The 21,331-nt window shown below is 37.4% G+C and overlaps 1 protein-coding gene across 1 annotated transcript; it reads left to right on the top strand.

Moving 5' to 3' along the window:
• Positions 1-9,296: 9,296 nt before the first annotated feature.
• Positions 9,297-10,076, top strand: LOC118853882 (ras-related protein Rab-2A-like). Its single transcript, XM_036764120.1, is given in 2 exon segments — positions 9,297-9,583; positions 9,586-10,076. Coding segments are annotated over 2 exon segments (618 nt in total). The 5' UTR covers positions 9,297-9,339; the 3' UTR covers positions 9,960-10,076.
• Positions 10,077-21,331: the final 11,255 nt, after the last annotated feature.

Consider the following 21,331-nt stretch of genomic DNA (forward strand, 5'->3'; position numbering starts at 1 on the left):
CACTCCATGTAGAGTCAATCTGGGTTCAAGTCCTTGCTCTGTCACTTATCATGTGTGTGATCCTGGGCAAGTTACCTAGCTTCTCAGCCTCATTTCCCCGTCAGTGAAATGAAAGAACTGGCCTCTAATGTCCCTTTTGTCTCTAAATCTATGATCTTATGAATCAGTCCTTCAGATCTTTTAGGAGGCAAATAATTCTGTAAGGTAAATCACTTGTTATCTAATTTTTACAATACCTTCCTATTCAACATACATGGAACACACTAGGAGGGCAAGTAACGCATCATACCATACAATGTTGAAGCTCTCTGTGCTAAACATGATACTTGCATCAGATTTCTTTCATCACAAACTCAATAATACATTTGCCTAGTTGGCAGAGACATTTGACAAACAAAGGAGGGAGGTACACATAATGATATTGTCCATTTGTAAGGATTCAATGTAACTTAGAAAACAATAAAGAATTTTCAGACGAAAAGAAATATTTTTTTTCTTCTTAGAACTGTTTTAACTGTTACTTTATGAAGAAACATTCAACACAGAATTTGATGGAGAAACTATTTCTTATGATGGAGAAAGAAAAAGGACTAAAATAACATTTCCTGAGACACTGAATTTAATTTTCTTGAAGTGGAGCAAAGGGAAGGGAATAAGTATTTATTAAGTACTTACAATGCACCAGGAACTTGACTAAGTGCTTTACAAATATGTCTCATTTGATCCTCACAACAACATGGAGAAGTAAGTGCTTTTATTTTCCCCATTTTACAGTTGGGGAAATTGAGGCAGACAAAGCTTAAATGACGTACACCAGTCTCAGCTAATAAATATCTGAGACCAAATTTGAGATCATCTTTTCCCAAATCTCAGCCCAGCACTTTATCTCCTGCATCACCTAGCTGCCACTTTTTTTCCCTTGGGGAAAAACATAAAGAGGATTCCTGACTACTCAGTATTTTGAATTAATTAAATGGTAGAATTGTGTTTCCTGAAATTAAGAAAAGTCATCTATTCACATGGTGAGCAAAATATTGAAAATGATTATCCATGTCTTTAAGTATTGATTCCACTTGTTAACAAATTATATATTCAATAACTGTAACTTAATCCTGAGAATTTAAGTAGTTTAACATAGATTTATGAGTAACTACAACTAAAAGAGAAAGTTACTCCAACTTATTTAATAAATTATATTTAATGCACTATGATGGAGGCTTGGGGCAACTGATCAATTGATGAGAGATATCTCAAAATTGTTATTAATAAACAAAATATTCAAGCATAGTGCTGGATTACTCTAGAACTTAAAATGATAAGACTAAATATGAGAATATTTCAGGTGGCACGACTAGTGGTGACCTACATTGTCATCAATGTTTCATGACAATAAAATGAGCTCATGGCTATGAAAGTGTTTTGACAAGAACAGTATGTTATATAATTGTGCTACACAACCCTGCAGGACAATGAAGCTTGGGGGAGTTGAGTTGTTAACTCTGAGTTGCTAAAAATTTCATTCAAAAAAGGCTGAAGGAAAGGGGGAAGTAGAATGAGATTAGAGATGGTAAAATGGCTATTTACCTTGGCATTCTGCTCTTTGAAAAGTTAGTGTCTGCCTGAACACGATTGTGTGGTCAGGCAGAAAGCACAACCACCCAGCAGGGGCCTGCCACCTCTCCATCACTGTCAATAAGCAAGATGGAGGGATCTGTACATCATTTCATTTACCATTTCAATGATTACATAGCTCATTGCCTTCCCATTGTTTCAGTGAGAAATTTAATTAACTTCCAATTAATCATTGAGGCTGATATTTAATGTTCAGTCCTGCACTGAGCTCAGTGTCACAGACCAAAGAATATATTTTAAAAGCTTCAGTAATCAAGAGGTCAGGGAAGACAGATGTTTTTCACTGACAGAGAGGGAAAGAAGATTCATTTTGTGTCCAGCTTGTGCTGTTTAACTGTTAGGATAATGGTTTTGTGCCTAAATTATAACTTTTCCAAAAGACTCAACCATGCACAACTCTGGCGAGATGGATGGAGGGAAAGAGAAATACGGGTTACGTTACAGAAACTCCCCTTGGTCCCAATACTATTCTGTTCTAGGGGGGATTAATTAACTCATTCAGGTTTTGATTTGCATCTGTGGAGGTGAGACTCAGAGGAAAGGCAGACATGAAAGTAAGGTTTGTTTTAGGTTTAACAAAAAGTAGTATAAAGGACTTTCATTTTTAATTCTGGGTGTTTAGTATAGTTCACTGGGATAAAAGGGGATGTTTGGGGAACATACTGTCCACTGAAAGAAAGAGTGTGTGTCTGGTTGAGGTTTCCCCTTTACTGTATCCCTTAGGAACCTAAGTGTGGTGGGTAGAATACCAGAATAGAAGGAACCCCAATGAGAGGGGTGAAGTACTTTTAGGAGTGGATTCTGGGGAGACATGGACTGTGTCTTGTTTCAGGGATCAGACAAAGCTTCATGAAAGAAGTGACTTGTGATTTGGGCCTTGAAAGATGGTTGGGATTTCAATAGACAGAGGTGGCAGGAAGGAAAAATATGAGAAAAAAAGGCAAGGAAGTCGAGAAGCAGAAGGATCATTTGGAGACTACTGACTAGTCCAGTTTGTTGAAGAGTAGATTATGTATTAGAGAGTAATGGAAAATAAGACTAGAAAAAAGTTAGGGATAGAGCATGAAGGGTCTTAAATGTCAAGTTAAAGAGTTAGGAACTTCTGCTTGCCTCAGTTTCCTCAACTATAAAATGGGAATAATAATACCTCCTACTTCCCAGGGTTGTTGTGAGGATCAAATGAGATATTATTTGTAAAGAGCTTTGCACAGTGTCTGGGACATAGTAGGTGCTATATAAATGCTAGCTACTGTTATTATGATTAATTATTATTGTTGTTTTCTTAGTCAATGGAGATTCACCGAATATTTGTGAGCAAGTCAGTAATATAACTGTATTATAATAACGATAGCAATAATAATAAAGATGAAACACAAATGGATGGTTCACTTGCTTCAAATAATATTCAAATACAAAATTTCTAGGATGCTAAGAAATCTGAACACTCCACAGTTTTGAACAAATAAAGCTAGAAGGAACTTCAGCAGTTATCTTGTCAAACATCCTTATATCATAGATGAGGAAACTGAGGTGTGGAGACTTGTCCAGCCCCTACACATAGTCAGCATGCAAGATAGGATTAGAAACCATATTCCCAAGTTCTAGTACTGATGTTCTTTCTACTGATCCCTGCCACCTCATCATTCCATTGGAATTTGTCATAAAAGGTATATATATATATATATATATATATATATATATATATATATATACTAAGCAATAGTGATGGTGCCAACAATACTCCTGTTTATGCCATTTTATAGTGAATATGAATATGAATATATGAATATGAAGAACTTTATATTCCCAAGAAGAATCTAAGGGATTCCTCTTGGAAAATACTTAAATGCTTCCTAAGTAAGATAAAACAGAGTCCTAGAGGATGACTTTAAATACTCATTTTAAAAAAATCTCTCCCCAGAATTTAATATATAAGATAAAAAGTCAGATAAGAGGACTTGGGAAGGACTTTATAGAAGAGGTATTATTTCTGTCTAACATGAAAATAGCACCCTGACAATTTAATGGCTAAATAGAGTGGTGGTTATTGTTTGTTGTTGTTGTATGTGTCTGTTACTTGTCTATGCACTCCTCAGGGCCAAGTGCTTTGGGAGAATCTTGACAAAGGGACTAAGCCGTTACGAGTTTCCTTCTGTGCACTTGTCCACATACATTGAACCAGCCTCATCCACGGCAATATACACATGCCTCTTTTTATGATGGAGCCATCACCCCTCACTTTATAGTGAACAAATTGGATACAGAGCAATAATGAACCCTTATGTAATCCATCTGCCCTTCAAGTCAAGAGGTTGACATCTGAATGGGGCCATGAGATTGCTGTCATGACCCAATACAAAGATATGTGACTCATTTGCCATTTTTGTTTCAATTCCAGTCATAAAAATGCATTAGTTTTGGCATTATTTTCTGCTCTTGCTAGAAGGGCCTTATATGACAGCAGTGCCAGGAGAAATCCCATACAACAGACCCCAATGTGGGCTTGCCTAATCCTCTTTACCCAATGACCTCAAAGTTTTTCCTCTTTGATCACAGGAGGTGAATAGAACCTCCCCTCCTGGGAGAATAAGAAAAGGGTACTCACCCCCCAGAACACTTAAAATTATCTTGTTAGAGGTGAGAACTATCCAATAGCTACCTGTATAATACCTGAGAGAAATATCTGAGTCTGCAATGAACTTTTAAAAGATATTTTGATAACTATATTTAATTATAATTATAATATTGTCATTTATTTGTATATTTAAAAACATTATTCTAAGAAGAGATCCATAGCTTTTACCAAACTGATAAGTAACACACAAAATAGGTTAAGGAATTCAACTCTAGCTAAAGTCTAAATTATTCTTCAATCCCTTTGGCTTCAGAGCCTCACTCTGACACTGACAGTGGGTGACCAGGGGCCACTCAATAACTCTGAGACTCAGCTTCTTATTCGTAAAATGAAAGTAATAGAAAGAAATGATGTAAGAAGCAATCAGGGCCTGACATAAAGTAAAGGTGGTGTGAGTGAAGGAACAAAAAAGGATTCAGGAGATAATATGGAGGTATGTTCACCAAGACTTAGCAGCTGATGAGACATAGGCATAGTCTTTATACCTCTGAAGATCATCATCCCAAGATTCACTCTTACTGACAAATCTATCCCCCTCAACATAGGAAAATAGGAGAATCCTGGTCCTGTCACAATTACCCTTACAGAGGCAAAGATCCCTTGGATACAGAGAATCAGAAGAAATTTGCCTGCCTGGACTTCCAAAGCACCTACATACCTATGGTACAGGGACCCCATTCCCCAGAGAAACTTTGATGTGCCCTATGGATAAAAGGTTAGAAATTTTGTTCAGACCCCAGTTAAGATGGACCTAAGCACCCAAGGAATCACGGAAGCATTTTCACCCAGAACAGTTTGGTTTCTCATACAAAAGCCAGTTCTTAAATCCCTGAGGGAGGATTTCTCTTTGATTTAAGATGCACTGTAAGGACAAGATTTCTTTTCTTTCTTTTATTGCCTATGGGAATACTAAGAAAGCTTATTGTTGGGAAGGAAGAAGTAATTATTGATAAACCTTTTTAAATGTTCCTTATTTATTGAGTCTGCATAACTGCATTTGGAGCAAATTGTGATTTTTTTTCTGCCAATTGGCAGCAAGGTAGTGCAGCGGATAGAGTGCAGGGCCAGGAGTCAGGAAGCCCTCATCTTTCTGAGTCCAGATCTGGCCTCAGACACTTACTAGCTGTATTACCCTGGGCAAGTCACTTAACCCCATTTGCCTCAGTTTCCTTATCTGTAAAATGAGCTGGAAAAGAAAATGGCAAACCACCCCTGTATCTTTGCAAAGAAAACCCCAAATGGGGTCACAAAGAGTCAAACATGACTGAAACGACTGAACAATAACAGCGGGTTTTATTCTATCTTCTGCTTTTCCTCTCCCTTTTTATACAAGCTCTCATTCTACAGTTTAGTCCCATAAAAATATTGTTTCACCTGTAGCTGGCAGTTGTGAAGTTTGCTTCCTGGTGTTTCAGACCTGCTACTCCACCATCAGCTCTCCTACTTAAATTCACTTTGACCCTTATGCTCTTCTGTACCATTTGAAAGAAATCCTTTAATTATCTTTCTCTTGTTGTTTTGTTATTGGCATGGTTATAGTTAATTTTTTCTAGTTGTTTTCCCTGAGACAATTTATAGCATTACTTCTATGTTTCATGTATTTGCTTGTCTTATTATTATTTTGTTATGTTTCAGTTGTCTGGGATATTTTCAAAGCACATCAAACCACTCAGTTCAGTTTTCCTTATAGGAAGGGCTCAAATGCCCCTCTTTTATTGAATGTCTATCTTTTTTCACTGATGATTAGGTTCAGGTTTGCAGATAAGAGACACTTAAATAATTGACTTTGTGTCTAAATTCATAGAGAAAAATATAACAGAATTTTTTAAAAGATATATTAATGAAATAATGATAGGAAATTTTAAATATTTCTTTCAGGTTGGAAAGTTGAACAAATTGCTGGGGAAGCTATAGATAAAGAACTTATCCCATCTTCTAAATGGGACTGCTAAAGATTATACGTATTTCTCAGGATCACATACAACTTCTACAAAAAATTGACCCTGTAAGAGGCCGTAGAGATGTTACAAATAAATGCAAAAAGAAACGAATAGTAAAAACATAATTTATAGACCATAAAGCAATAAAAATGGTCATCAATTTAGGTAGTACAAACAAATGACACAGACCCAAATGCAGACTGAATGATGAAATACTAAATAATGAATATGTTAAAGAATAAATCACAACAACAATTAATAATTAGAGGAAAGTAAATTATAATGATGAAATAACAGACAAAAATATCTAGCCTACCATAGTTAATCTTTAGGGGAAATATATATTGTAGCATATGGTAGCTATTACATACATATTAATATATTGTTATATTATAGATAGATCCCAAAACATGTGCTAAACAGAGAGGGTGAAGATTAAAATACTAAATGTGCATTTTGAAATTAGAAAACCAACAAAAAATTCAAAATGAACACAAAGAAAAATACTAAAAATTAGAAGAGGGATAGGTAAACTAGAAAGAAAAAGGTTATAAAAATGATAAAATTAAAAGCTATTTCATTGAGAAGACTAACAAAATAAAAAGGTTTAACCACACCTGACAGTGAGGACAGATAAATCAATAAAATAACAATCAAGGTAAATCACAACAAAACCAGGAGAAATAATTTTACACACACACACACACACACACACACACACACACACACACACACGTATAAGATGATCTGAGATCCCCTCCCCCACCCCACACATCTTCAAGGGAGGCTCCAATTACTACTTTTGTAGGGATTCAGAGTTAGGCCAAGACTGAGTTCTCTCTTTTTTATCTTCTGAGAGGATTATTGGACTAGAATTATATCTATCCACAACACATCAAATAGCTTTAGTCTAGGGATATGATGCTCTGAAGGGTTTCAAATGAAAGCCACTTTCCCTGGTCACTCTAAAGAGGAAAGTAATATTAGCTTACTCTTACTAGCTTAGCTCCCTAGCATACAACACAGGTTTTCAAAAAGGAAAAAGGTGGGGGGGGAGGATGTGGATCTCTGATAGTGAACAAACAAATTAAGTCTCATACCATATGAGAAAGTAATAATTATCAAAAAATTTAGTTCAGGTTAAAATATAATTGTAAAGTGCCTAGAACCATGCCTGGCACATAGGGAGAACTATATAAATGTTAGCTATTATTATCATTATTATTATTGTAGCAAAGAACTTAAAAATAAGGTGGTGTTCATCAAATGGGGAACAATCAAATGAATTGTCATATGAATGCAGTGGAATATTATTGTACCGGAAAAACCAACCAAATTATTTCACACAAACCTACAAACACTTGCATAGAAAAGTGATTAGAATCAGGAGAACAATTTAAAAAACAACAACAACATAGAAAGAAAATTAACAAACTCTCACTACTCTTAAGAAATAATGATGAAATGAGTTATCTACCTCCTGACAGAAAGTGGTGGATCCAAGCTGCAGAATTAGACATATGTTTTTCTGATCTGGAAAAACAAATGAAATATAGTGGTAGTAGAGGAAGGTCCTGCATGAATTTGATTATGTTGTTCATAAGGACTATATGGATATATATTCTCTATCTATCAGGAAATAAGGGCTATATGAATTTTACTTTCAGATGGGAGATTGGCTTGGCAAATGTCATGTATGATGTTTAGATAGATAGATATCTCGATAGATATCCCAATGGATATGTTGATAGATTGATAGAAAGAAAGATGATAGATAGACAGATAGATATAAAAATTTACCCCTTTAAAAATTCACTGTGACAGGTTATATCTTTGTAGACTAAATATTGTTAGTCTAAGGGAAACAATTTTAAGATTCAAACTGAGTTCTTTATTGCTGTCCCTTAATGTGGAAGGAGTAACTGAAGCTACATATCCAAGGATTGACCCTCTTCCCACAAAATGCCGGTTACTCATAGCAAACAAGCCCATTAATCCAAGTCAATAAAAAACAAAAATCAGAGAAGTTGTAGAGATGAGAATATTCCAAACGATACACAGTGAATGAACTCTGAGAGCGGGCTATCTCAGCTCTATGAAAAGTCCCAGATCTCATCCAAGGGGATCTTCCCCAAAGTCTCCAGTATAATGAGCCAGGGTTAGGGACATGATTGAGGTGCTGTCTTCTCTACATGTTGGCTTCTTCCCAGAGTCTTGCTCTCCCTTCAAGGACCTCTTTCTGAAGAGAATGTGAAATTGTGGAGTTTATTTTTCTCCCTGGAGGGAGTTTCCACAGCTTAAATTTACCATATTGATGAAATTACAGTTATAAAAAAATCATTGATCAAAAAAGGAGCTTGGATATCATCTTTCAAGAAATTATCAAGGAGAACTGCTCTGATATTCTAGAGCCACAGGACAAAATAGAAATTGAAAGAATCCACAGATCTCCCCCTCAAATAGATCCCAAAAAGAAATCTTCTAGGAATATTGTTGCCAAATTCCAGAGCTCCCAGATCAAGGAGAAAATATTGCAAGCAGCCAGAAAGAAACAATTTGAGTATTGTGGAAACCCAATCAGAATAACCCAAGATCTGGCAGCTTCTACATTAAGAGATCGAAGGCCTTGGAATGCGATATTCCGGAGGTCAATGGAGCTAGGATTAAAACCTAGAATCACCTACCCAGCAAAACTGAGTATCATGCTCCAAGGCAAAATATGGATTTTCAATAAAATAGAGGACTTTCAAGCTTTCTCAGTGAAAAGACCAGAACTGAATAGAAAATTTGACTTTCAAACACAAGAATCAAGAGAAGCATGAAAAGGTAATCAAGAAAAAGAACAAGAGTTCCTCCGACAGCGGGCTGGGCTGCTGCTCTTCCGGATTGAGGTCGGCGCCGGGGTGGGGGCTGGGTTGGGCAGGGAGGTTCATCTTGCCTCTGCCGGCGTCGTGTGGGCATTTCCCCCGTTCCCTCGGTCTGCGGACCCCGCGTTGTCGCCACCGCCGGGCTCTCCTTTTGGGCTGGCGCACCGGCATCTGGGATCTTGAGCAGGGCCGAGTTGAGGAGCGGCGGCTCATGGGAGGAGGCGGAGGAGGAGCTGTGTGCCGAGGGCACGGAGCGGCCTCGGCCATGGCGTACGCCTATCTCTTCAAGTACATCGTCATCGGCGACACAGGTGTTGGGAAATCATGTTTATTGCTACAGTTTACAGACAAGAGGTTTCAGCCAGTGAATGACCTTACTATTGGTGTAGAATTTGGTGCTCGAATGATAACTATTGATGGAAAACAGATAAAGCTTCAGATATGGGATACAGCAGGGCAGGAGTCCTTCCGTTCGATCACAAGGTCATATTACAGAAGTGCAGCAGGGGCTTTACAAGGAGAGATACATTCAACCACTTGACAACTTGGTTAGAAGATGCTCGCCAGCATTCCAATTCCAACATGGTCATTATGCTTATTGGGAATAAAAGTGATTTAGAGTCTAGAAGAGAAGTTAAAAAAGAAGGTGAAGCTTTTGCCAGAGAACATGGACTTATCTTTATGGAAACTTCTGCTAAGACTGCTTCCAATGTAGAAGAGGTATTTATTAATACAGCGAAAGAAATTTATGAAAAAATCCAAGAAGGAGTTTTTGACATTAATAATGAGGCAAATGGCATTAAAATCGGCCCTCAGCATGCCGCTACTAATGCAACACACACTGGCAGTCAGGGAGGACAACAAGCTGGTGGAGGCTGCTGTTGAGCCTATTTTTACTTTCTAGCTGCCTGAATGGGGCCTACTAACTTGTTCTTTCACCCTCTCTCCCACTGCTCAGCTGAGACATGAAACTATTGTGAAATGGCTTTTATGTCACAGAAGACTTTATCCTTCAAATTCTTGTATAACTTTGAATAAATGGTTAATATTCACTTAAAGACAAAAAAAAAGAAAAAGAAAAAGAACAAGAAAAAGAAATCGCAAGGCACTTACTAAAGTTGAACTGTTTTGTTTACATTCCTACATGGAAAGATGATGTGTATGATTCATGAGACCTCAATATTAGGGTAGCTGAAGGGAATATGCATATATGTGTGTGTGTGTGTATATATGTATATATGTATGTGTATATATATATATATATATATATATAGAGAGAGAGAGAGAGAGAGAGAGAGAGAGAGAATGGGCACAGGATGAGTTGAAGATGAAGGGATGATATCTAAAAGAAATAAAATCAAATTAAGGGATGAGAGAGGAATATATTGAGAGAGGGAGAAAGGGAGAGATAGAATGGGGTAAATTATCTCGCATAAAAGTGGCAAGAAAAAGCAGTTCTGTAGGAAGGGAAGAGAAGGCAGGTGAGGGGGAATGAGTGAATCTTGCTCTCATCATGTTTGACCTGAGGAGGGAATACCATACTCACTCAATTGGGTATCTTACTCCACAGGAAAGAAGGAGGAAGAAGATAAAAAAGGGGGGATGATAGAAGGGAGGGCAGATGGCAGAGGAGGTGATCAAAAACAAACACTTTCGAAAAGGGACAGGGTCAAGGGAGAAAACTGGATAAAGGGGGATAGGTTAGGAAGGAGCAAAATATAGTTAGTCTTTCACAACATGAGTATTGTGGAAGGGTTTTACTTAATGATACGCATGTGGCCTATGTTAAATTGCTTGACTTCTTAGGGAGGGTGGGTGGGAAGGGAAGAGGGGAGAGAATTTGGAATTCAAAGTTTTAAAAACAGATGTTCAAAAACAAAAACAAAAAAAAGTTTTTGCATGCAACTAGAAAATAAGATACACAGGCAACGGGGTGTAGAAATTTATCTTGCCCTACAAGAAAGGAAGGGAAAAGGGGATGGGGGGGGAGTGGGGTGACAGAAGGGAGGGCTGACTGGGGAACAGGGCAACCAGAATATATGTCATCTTGGAGTGGGGGGGAGGGTAGAAATGGGGAAAAAATTTGCAATTCAAACTCTTGTGAAAATCAATGCTGAAAACTAAATATATTAAATAAATTAAATAAACTTAAAACAAAAGAAAAAAATGAAAAAAAAAACTATTGCTCATGCCTGACTTAATATGTAATCCTTGCCAGTAGTATACACTCAAAACTTGAACCAAAAGATATGACTAACTAGGGATTTCAAGCACTGCAGGTGGAAAGAATTTTCTGCAAGAAGGAGCGATTTTTAGCTAAGTGTGAGACTTAGCTCATATAACATAGTTCGTAACTATTCCACACAAGGAAAGTCTCTGAATCTGTATCCACAGTTGTGCTCTTTTTATTCCAATGTTTTCCCTATCTCCTGTCACCTAATAAGTACATCTACAAATAAAAGAACACAAGGATGTTAGGAATGCATATAGACATTCTAGCAGCAGTCTCCTCATCAAGAGTCAACCTTGGCAACTGTGTGTGTACATATGTGTTTGGGTATGTGTACATGTGTGTATTTCCTCCAGACCTGTGATTTTTTAGATTACTATTATTTTTTGCCATGGGAAGCTCCTGTTGAGGAAACTCCTTCCATGACTGCAGCTCAGAAGCTCATATACAACTTGAAGTCTTAGAAACCTGAATGGGACGTGGAAAAGTTAAATGATTTCCCCAGGGTCACACGAACAGCAGTCATCAAAGGTAAAATATGAATGTAGACCTCACTGACATGGAGGCTGGCCCTCTATACAGAATGCTGCCTCTTACCAGGTATTTTATTAGGATGAATTTGATGTTCTCTTCTAATAGCTCATAACAGAAAATCCCTTAACTGTTGGAAATTTTGTGAATTTTCTTTAGGATTGGGTGAGTCTGGATAAATGATGCAGATAAATTCACATTCTAGTAACAATAATTCAAAACAAGGACACACTTTGGTCAGTTAACTAGGCCACTCAATGGTATATTCAATATTGGACATGATGGTTTCTCCTTGACCTTTATTGAAAAATATTTTGAGTCAGATATTGTCATTAGACTCACCCATCACTTTCTATCTTCAATAAACTTCCTGTTCTATTAGGTTTTTTAAGAGAATTGAAGTATTTTTATCAAAGGTTTGATGGCCACAAGGAGGTCACCCACAAAGCAGTCTAGGTTTAGGTAAGAGACAGACAGGATGTCTAAAGACCCTTTTTCAGCCACTGGGTTTATTGTTTTACCTTCTCAAAGCAATTGTGCCAATGCCAGAGAATTTATCTAACCCTTCATATGGAAATGGTACCCTCTTTGGACTTTCCTAGCTATTTCAACGGCTCTTCACCTCATTTTTGGCATCCTTCCATTAGGCTCAAGGAGGAGGAAAAAAAAGATCTTTTTAATAATGACTTAGAGAGGAATCACTTAGGGAATGACCTATTTGTTTAATGCCATTTTAGAAAGAGGCTGCTCTGTGTCCACCAAAGGCTTTCTCCTTACAGCTGTGTAGCATTATTTAAAACCTCCTACCTTTCCATTATCCCAAGCCTCTTTCCTGACAAATCAGATTCATTCTCAAGTCCCTACTTAGGCTCTACTCTTTTTATCACCTCTGCCAGTCCTGTGAGACCATTCCTTTGAAGTCTCCAGTTTCCCCCACAAATGGAACACATAAGAATTTCAGACATAATTAGAGCTTCTAATTAAGTATAAAGAGAGGCAGTATGGTGCAATGGATAGAGTTGGCATTGAAGCCAAGAAGACCAAGGTTCATGGTCTGCCTCTAACAAATATCAATTATCTGATTTAGGGAAAGTCACTCAACCTCTCCACCTCAGACAGCTCTTCAAGGCTGTAAGTAGCAAAGGAGTATGAGTGCATTGGGGAAAAGATATGCACTAGGAATTCTCTACACTAATGAAATCATAGATCTGGACCAGAAACTGAGTATAAATCCAAGCTCTATCTTTTTCTCTTATTAAGTGACATGAAATGCTAGAATTTCACTAAGGAAAATTATATATAACTTTTCCTCTCAAAAAAAATAAGCCAACTTCAAGCCAACGTAACCATCAAACTAATAACAACAAATGTGCTTTTTCCCCAACATGAATTCAGGAAAATGGGGTGCAGGGGGCAAAGCAGGGAAAAAGGAGAACCTAAGCAAGTTGCTGAAATGGAATGAGAATTTGGAAGAGTTAAAAAATAAAATAATCCAGACTATAATGTGAGTTATTAATGGTTTCCATAAGCCCTTAGTCTCTCTAATTTCTGCATTCTTAAGAATGATGCATTTTTATGCTCAGATATGGGGGATTTAGGAAATGAGATTCACAATGTGAATTTAAAACAATCTACCTCAGGTAAAATCCCTGCCACTATTCTTTGAATGCCAGATATTTTCCATTACCTAAAATATAGCATATGCCTATGGCCTGTATATCTTTCCACAGGTAGCTGCGAATTTTCTCTTGCTGCCTGATGTTGTTCTGATGAGAAAAGACAGTTCAGTAAGGGAAGAGGCTCAGGCCTCTACCACCCAATTCAGATGAAAATTATGACATTCACATGAAAATGCACATTGGTTCTTTGCTTCTGCATTTGTTCTTTCATTTTGGGCAAAGGGGATTGGAGCTGTGACTTTATGATGTTCAAGAACTCTGGGAGTCAAGTCTATGTGGAGTAAGGAGTGCTGAGACAGGGATTCTTCAGTAGTAATGCCAAATTTGGAGACAATCATGGCAGAACTAGTGCCACATCAAGACCCTTTTAAGTTTAATCACTCTCCCCAAGAACCAAGGTGGTATTGTGGGGAATGTGGATCCCAAGGAATTGTGGGGAAATTTTGTACTTCTGTTCCTACCCTTAGGGGTACCCTTGGAGCAAAAAGAAAGAGATGTAGCCATCATTGCTCCTGAGAGAATACAGACAAAGCTACTCACTACATAATAAAAAAGGATTCTAGTCTTAACTCTAACCAAAATAGGAAAAAGTGATTGGCAAACTGAAAATGATGGGAATCTTGGGGAAATGACTACATCATCATAAAATCTGTAAGAGTCAAGAAAAATTACAGACATAGTTTATGTGTCCCCCAGACTTCAGGAAAACAGATTTCAAAAAGTACAGTGTAATGATAAACACAATCCCACAGCCTAACACTCTTTGAAGCAAGAAATCTCAAGAGGGGTAAGAGATCTTTCAAGATGGAAATCTGATAATATAATCATAAATGATCTTGATGAAAGAAAAATTTCTTAAAAGAATTATGTGTTCCCCTGAAAAACTATCCAGATTTAAGAAATTTTTTTTTAAAAACGCTAAGAGCTGTACCTAAACAAAGATGACAGCAAGGATCATACAGAACTGCAAGGAGAGAACCTTAGAATAAGCTGAGTCACGAGGAAAAAGGCTAAAGGCAATAAAAGGGATTTTAAAGATATAGTCATAAAAAAAAATCAAGGAAAGGATATTCCTCCAACTTAGGGAAGATGATACAATATTAGCAGATGACAAAATGAAAATTACTTGGATGATCTCATCTATATAGATGTTACCTCCCATGATGTAAATCACCGCTAATCCATGCCTTCTCTTCCTCCATGATTTTTTTTCCATGTTTACATAAATTCCCCATAGAAGATCAGAAATCCACTGGAGGCCTTCCTGGTTCTCTCTCAGGCTCTCCATCTTTTATCCTTCATTCTCATTGAAATATATTGCAGATCCAGAGCTACTCCATTTTGAGAATACTTCATTTTCTTCGTACATATGTCCATACTCTCCTATTAGTGCTTGCCATGCAAGTAACCCAAAACAGGACATGCCATGGTATCCTGTTGTGTAACCTGTTCTGAGAAACAGCCTATGCCCCCTTTCCTGTTATACAGAAACCCCTAACCAGGACATTGGGCAAAAGTGTTCTTGCACCAGGTAAGCCTCAAGTTCCAGCAATAGGGATTTTGATCAATTAACTTTTTTCTCATCCACCCTTCTCTCTGGCCTTATAAAGCCCATTGCTCCCTCTCTGAATCCTGTGATTTTACCAGAGCAGAGAATCACTCTCACCTTGTTTTGGTTTACAAAATTCTGTCCCATTTACTTGGTATTCCCATCTCCCCATAATATAAGATTCTTATTATCTGATCCAACATATCTTGGATGATGTTTTTGATATACCATTTCTCTCAAGCCACTTGTAATGATGCAACTTTTTACTGCCCCTTAGTTGAGGATGAGGGGAATGCTCACCTCCTCACTATCAAGGGACTCCTAGCTCTAGACCTATACCACATATTTTGGGGGATCCCTCTAAGGAGAGGAGTCAGATTGTTTTCTTACACTGTTTTGCTCTTTCTACATCCACCATGGAGTCATGAGGAAAATCACTTAAAGCTTAGTTTTGGCTCAAGTAAGAAATTTCTCCAAGAGGAAGTAGAAAGATACTTTGGATACTATTTAGATCAGGTCCAGACACTCCCTGTGTGCCTCTCACAAAAGACATGTTTAATATGCAAAAGACTCACAGGTACATACTGACAAAGATAAAGAAGAAGCTGTAACTTATATTTCCTATTATACTCTTCTGGGAGTTGGATTCTTAAAACATTTTGGTAACTCAAGACAATGCTTGGACTCCTGCTTTTGTTGGTGGCCATCATATACTCCAAGAATTGAAGGAGTACAAGGAGCAAATTTTGTAGCGTAGCTGGCATTGACTGTAGGACCCAGGAGCTCCCAACCTCTCAAACTCACAAGGCTAGAGATGCTCATCTCAGAATCGCTGCTTGGTCATGTATTTTCAGAAGAAAAATTGCTAAGCCTAAGATTCACCTATCCAAACCTCTGTTCTAGCTACCATCTGTGAGTAGCCACTAGTTCTGCTATGGTGTCTCCCCCTTATCACCTCAAGGAATATCTCAGAAAGAGAGTTACATGTGACATATTCAGGAGACAGGAAGAGAACTTGAGAGCATGGAGTTATTTCATTTAACGTCTGCCTTCTCCTCTATTCCTGGATGAATATCCAATTTTCTTTCATTTAGTCAGGGATGGACTAGAGTCATCACATAACATCTCAACCAGTTGTTAAATTTTCAGTAGGAGAATTATACCCTTGGAAATCAGCAAACACTACAAATCAGGACATGATTTATTAATTTTAATTATCTAGACTTAAGAAAGTAATTGATAAAATGCTAATAATTCAAGTTGAACTTAAAAGTGTGTTGCTTCCCTAGAAAGCTGGTTGTTAAATACTCCCTCACTATGAGGGGGTGGATGCCTATTGTTTGCCATATCATCCCTGAACCTTTCAGCATTAAGCTAGAACACCCATGGCCCATCAGAAATGACCCAGGGTTCCTCAGATTAGAGGCAGCATGGACAGAAGGACTGATCTACTTGCTCCCATTACCAAGTCCACACTTGTACTACAGCCTGCAATATATCATACCCACAATCCCTCTGAATCATTTGTGATTGTGATTCTTCTAAGATGATGTTTTATAGCTATATACCACAATTAGGAGAATACAGGCATTAAAAGATAAACACTTATGACCCATAAAATGGAGAACTATTCAACATAGACTTTTCTTCATTTATTTATTTATTTGTTTTTGCATATAAAGGATAACTATTTTTAGACCGGAAAGATTAGAACAAAGGTGCAATTTATGACCAAGGTTGATGACAAGATAGTCGAAGATTACCTAGCTTTTTTAAGAATTCAGATTCAGAACTGATTAAATGTATTCCAGGCTATTGAAAGAATCTCCAGGTAATGTAGTTTGTAGAATCCACTTTCTTCTCCTTTTTGAAAACTGGACTATTTGTCTGTAGCAATCCCATAGTAAGCCCCCTATCTTTCATGATCCCTCAAGAAGAGTGGTCCATTAATCAGATCTGAAAATTATTTAAATTGTTCTTACTATTCTTGTTATTGATTAGGAGAGGATTTATCCATGACAGGTGACTATTCACAGTGCTTATGTGGAAATGGGCTGTGTATTGAAAACATACTTCCTGAGTAGACAATATTTGTTGGCATATTTGGTGCCAAGGCCTGCCAATTTCACCTTTGTAATTTCTCAAGTTTGATCTCCTTCTGTCCTCTGACACTGCTAATCCCCTAGTGCAGGCCGTATCACCTCATGCCTGGGCCCCACTAAAGACTCTGCCTCAAGTCTCTTCTGACTCCAACCCATACCATTTGGTTGTCAGAGTGGTCTTCTTAAAGTGTAAATCTGACTGTATTACCCACCAAACTCAAGTGGCTCCTTATCACCTCCAGAGTCAGAAAGCTTCTGTTTGGCATACTAAGCTTTTCATACCCTGCCCCCTCCTCTAGATTTCCAATCTTTTTCTACCTTCCACCCTATTCCTGCCACCACCACCGCCCCGCCCAACCAGCTACTCTGCGATCATGTGGCTCTCTGGCATCCTTCTGTTCCTGACACAAGAAATTCCATTTTTCAACCTTGCATTTTCAGTTCCCAGTCCTGAGAATTCTTTCTTCTCCTCTGCTTCTTGGCTTCCCTGGCTTCTTCTAAGTCCCACTTAAAATCCCACCTTCTATAGAAAGTCTTTCCTGATTCCCCTTAATTCTCCTGCCTTGCCCCCACTGCCTCTGATTTATCTTCTATCTACCTTGTTCTCACATAAGTTGTTTGAATGCTGTTTCTTTTCCCCATTAAACTGTGAACTCCATGAGTGAAGAGACTGTCTCTTATCTTTTTTTTTATATCCTTAGTGCTTAGTACACTGACTGACACATAGTAGGCATATTATAAATGTTTACTGAGTGACTATTTTATTAAGAGTTTCAGCAATCTGTTGTTCTCCCCAAGAAGGAGATATATTAGAGGAGGGAAGGGTCTAAGCTACCTTAGACTTAAGGGTCACCCTTCATCGGAAAAGAAAAATCTATGTGTACAGAAAAATGATTTTGGGATCAATTATCAGGCTCCTTCAGGAACTGAGATTCTAGGAAACTACCTGAAATCCCCTATGATAAATATGGCCTTGTGCCCACATTCACTTTGTCCTCTCTCACTAAGACTCTATAAATTCTGTGGGAAATTGCTTAAATAGAATGCTTTTCAAAAGCTTTCATTGGCCATCACTGAGCCTTTCACCATCTGAGGATCTATAATAAAAAGAGAACAAAAGAGAAAAAAAATTAGCAAAGGGCCAGGGGTTTATGAGGTCAGACAACAACATTTTCATCACAGCTGAAAGTGGTGAGCACAGCAGGATATATAGTATAAAAATGGAGTGGAAGAGTTATTATAGGTTAGCGGGTCTCTCCTTTCCTCTTTGTCTTTTTCTTATCATCACAGTCCATCTAACTGCAGGTAGGCATACTGAACCTTTCAAACTCATCATCAGCATCATTTCTAAGGAAAAAAAATCAGAATCTTTTCCCTCTATCGTATTAATAGGTATTTTTCTCTTTATGGAATAATTTGTCGTGATAGTGGTACTTCTTTTTCACGGTGGATTCATTTTTATATTTAATTTGAAATCAGATTTTCAGGGTGTATAAATACAACATGTATGGAAAGGATAGAAGTAAAAATGCTGTAATAAGTCAAGGAAAATAGGGAAAATATATCAGGGACATAGAATAAGTTTCACAGCTACATATATGAATTTCAGCTTATTTCTTGAAGACAGAAATTATGCTGCTCAGTGCATCTTCCTGGGACATGATTTGTGCTCTTGTTGGGTCAGATGAAAAAAAATATCCACTAAATCATAAAGTACAGTATCTAAAAATTTCCAAAACATTATATACAATTGGGGACTTTTTGAAGCAACAGAAGGCAACTATTTCAAAATTAGAAAGGCTTTGGAGTTGTTGAAGCGCAGGTCTAGCCGAAATATAATCACCAATATTCCTTACATCCTTCATGGGAGGTGTTGTTGTGTTTTTCCTTTGTTTTCAAAGAGGACCATGGCATCAGGGATATGATGACATGACTTGCAGTTGACTTTGATTTGAGTGAGGGAGGGCTGTGAAAAGTCTCCAGCCTCACTTTCACCTCCAGAGCTATCTGGATATAGTGACTAGATATTCATCAGGACAACCGGAAATGACCCAGGACGCAATGGGAGACCCTGGCCCTTTTAGGCTAAGGCCTTTTCATGTACTCACTTGGAGTGAGGTAACACCCATTCAGTGAATAGACCTCTTTAAGAAGTGAGTCAAGGGATGGCCCCTTTAATTAGAAGAAAAGAAAAAAAAATCAAGCTGAAAGGGAAAGATCCTCAGGGTTGCTGTCCCAAAGAGAAACAGTTACCATTGACGTTCACTATAGACAAGGCCTGTGTGCTAGGAAGAACAAAAAAGAAATACTATTTGTTGGTGTCTCCACATTGAGAAGCAGCACATTATATTGGAAAGGTTTGGAGTCATAGGACTGAGTCTGAGAGATTTCGATCCCACGTCTCTCACCTATTACCTGGCTGTGATCTCAGACAAGTTACCTAACCTCAGTGAACCTCAGTATCCTCACATGTGCTGTGGTGTTTTTTGCCAAGAAAACCCCAAATGGGGTCATGAAGAGTCTGATGTAATTGATCAATGACTGATATGAAATTAGGTTGGATTAGGTGACCTCAACAGTGCCTTCCAGCTAAAAAACCATCACCACATAGTTATTGCTGTACCCCAAAACTACAAGAATAGGTATTACGAATGGCTGAACCCTCCAAATCTCTAATGATGTATAGAAGTATCAAGGAAATGCATTTATTCAACAGACATCTATTAAGTCTTTACTACATGTAAAGTATTATGCTACATACTCAGGGAGATACAAATATGAATAACCCATTGTCCCTGTCCTCAAGGAGCTTGCCATCGTGGAGGGTTGCTTAGATGCCTGCTTCCTTCAATATTTCAAAAATTTGACAGTTTTCCACGTAGACAGACCCTTCACTGATGCAGATGATAACCAATCTGTACCTCAGAATATTTTCATAATGTACTAAAATTAAAAAGCAATTGTCTAGAATTTTTAAAGTATTTTTCCAATGTTTGTGTTCTACTGTGAGCCTCTCCAAACAGAGACAGATCTATTTGTATGGATAGTCTGTTGCCATGCTCATATTTGAAACTTAATTTGAACCTTTGAAAACTTAGGGTCCTCAAAGTTTATGTCCTAATGAGATTCTAGAACAAGACTTGTTATGTACACACATATATGTATTATATGTGTGGAAACATACCTATATTGTGTGTCTATATATAATAATGTAATATATTGGCATATATGTATATTCTAAATATCTCTAAATATAAAAATATATTTAATGTATAATATATGTAATTTAATATGTAACATACAATACTTATATATAATAAATATGACATATATAATAATATAAATGTAAAAATTAAAATTATAATGTCAGTCTTTTCTGAAATAAGGCTTTTGATATGTACACATATGAATAAAAAATGTGGACATATTATATATGTGTGTACATTGTATATGTATGAACATATATGTATACATGTGTATGGGCAGCTAGGTGGTACAATGGATAGAGTGCCAGGTCTGTAGTCAGGAAGTTCAAGTCTGGCCTTAGACACTCATTAGCTGTGTGACCCTGGGCAAGTCACTTAACCCTGCTAACCTCAGTTTCCTCATCTGTAAAATGAGTTGGAAAAGAAAATAGGCAATCATTCCAGTATTTTTGCCAAGAAAACCCCAAATGGGGTTATAGAGAGGTAAACACAACTGAAAAAAGACTGAACACATGTGCATATGTGTATATATATATATATGTAACATATATGTATATACATAAATATAATGTAAATTGTCAGCAAAATATGTAAAATGAGTACAAAGTTCTCAATCAGATGATAATATTGAGGTGAGGTTACATTAAGCTATGGTAAAGTTAGATCTATTAAAGGAGAGCCTTGGCTATATGAAAAATGGATATGGATGAGATCTTAAGGTGTTATTGAATTTTCTTTTAGCAGCTGTGAAGCCCAATGTGGAACTTAAGGGAAAAGATGCTTGTTACTTAGAAAATTTTTAGCTCTTTTGCAAAAGCCCTTTCAAAGGCCCCTGCAATGGTGTTTCTTCATACCTTAAGAAGAAGTGAAGCTAACATGAGATTAATGACTGAAGAGAAAGATTTTTTCCAATACTGTGAGAGTTTTGAGGATCTTGGGAGAGAAAAAAAGAGGGAAGAC

The sequence above is a fragment of the Trichosurus vulpecula genome, chromosome 6, assembly GCF_011100635.1.
Source record: "Trichosurus vulpecula isolate mTriVul1 chromosome 6, mTriVul1.pri, whole genome shotgun sequence".
Lineage (NCBI taxonomy): Eukaryota > Metazoa > Chordata > Mammalia > Diprotodontia > Phalangeridae > Trichosurus > Trichosurus vulpecula.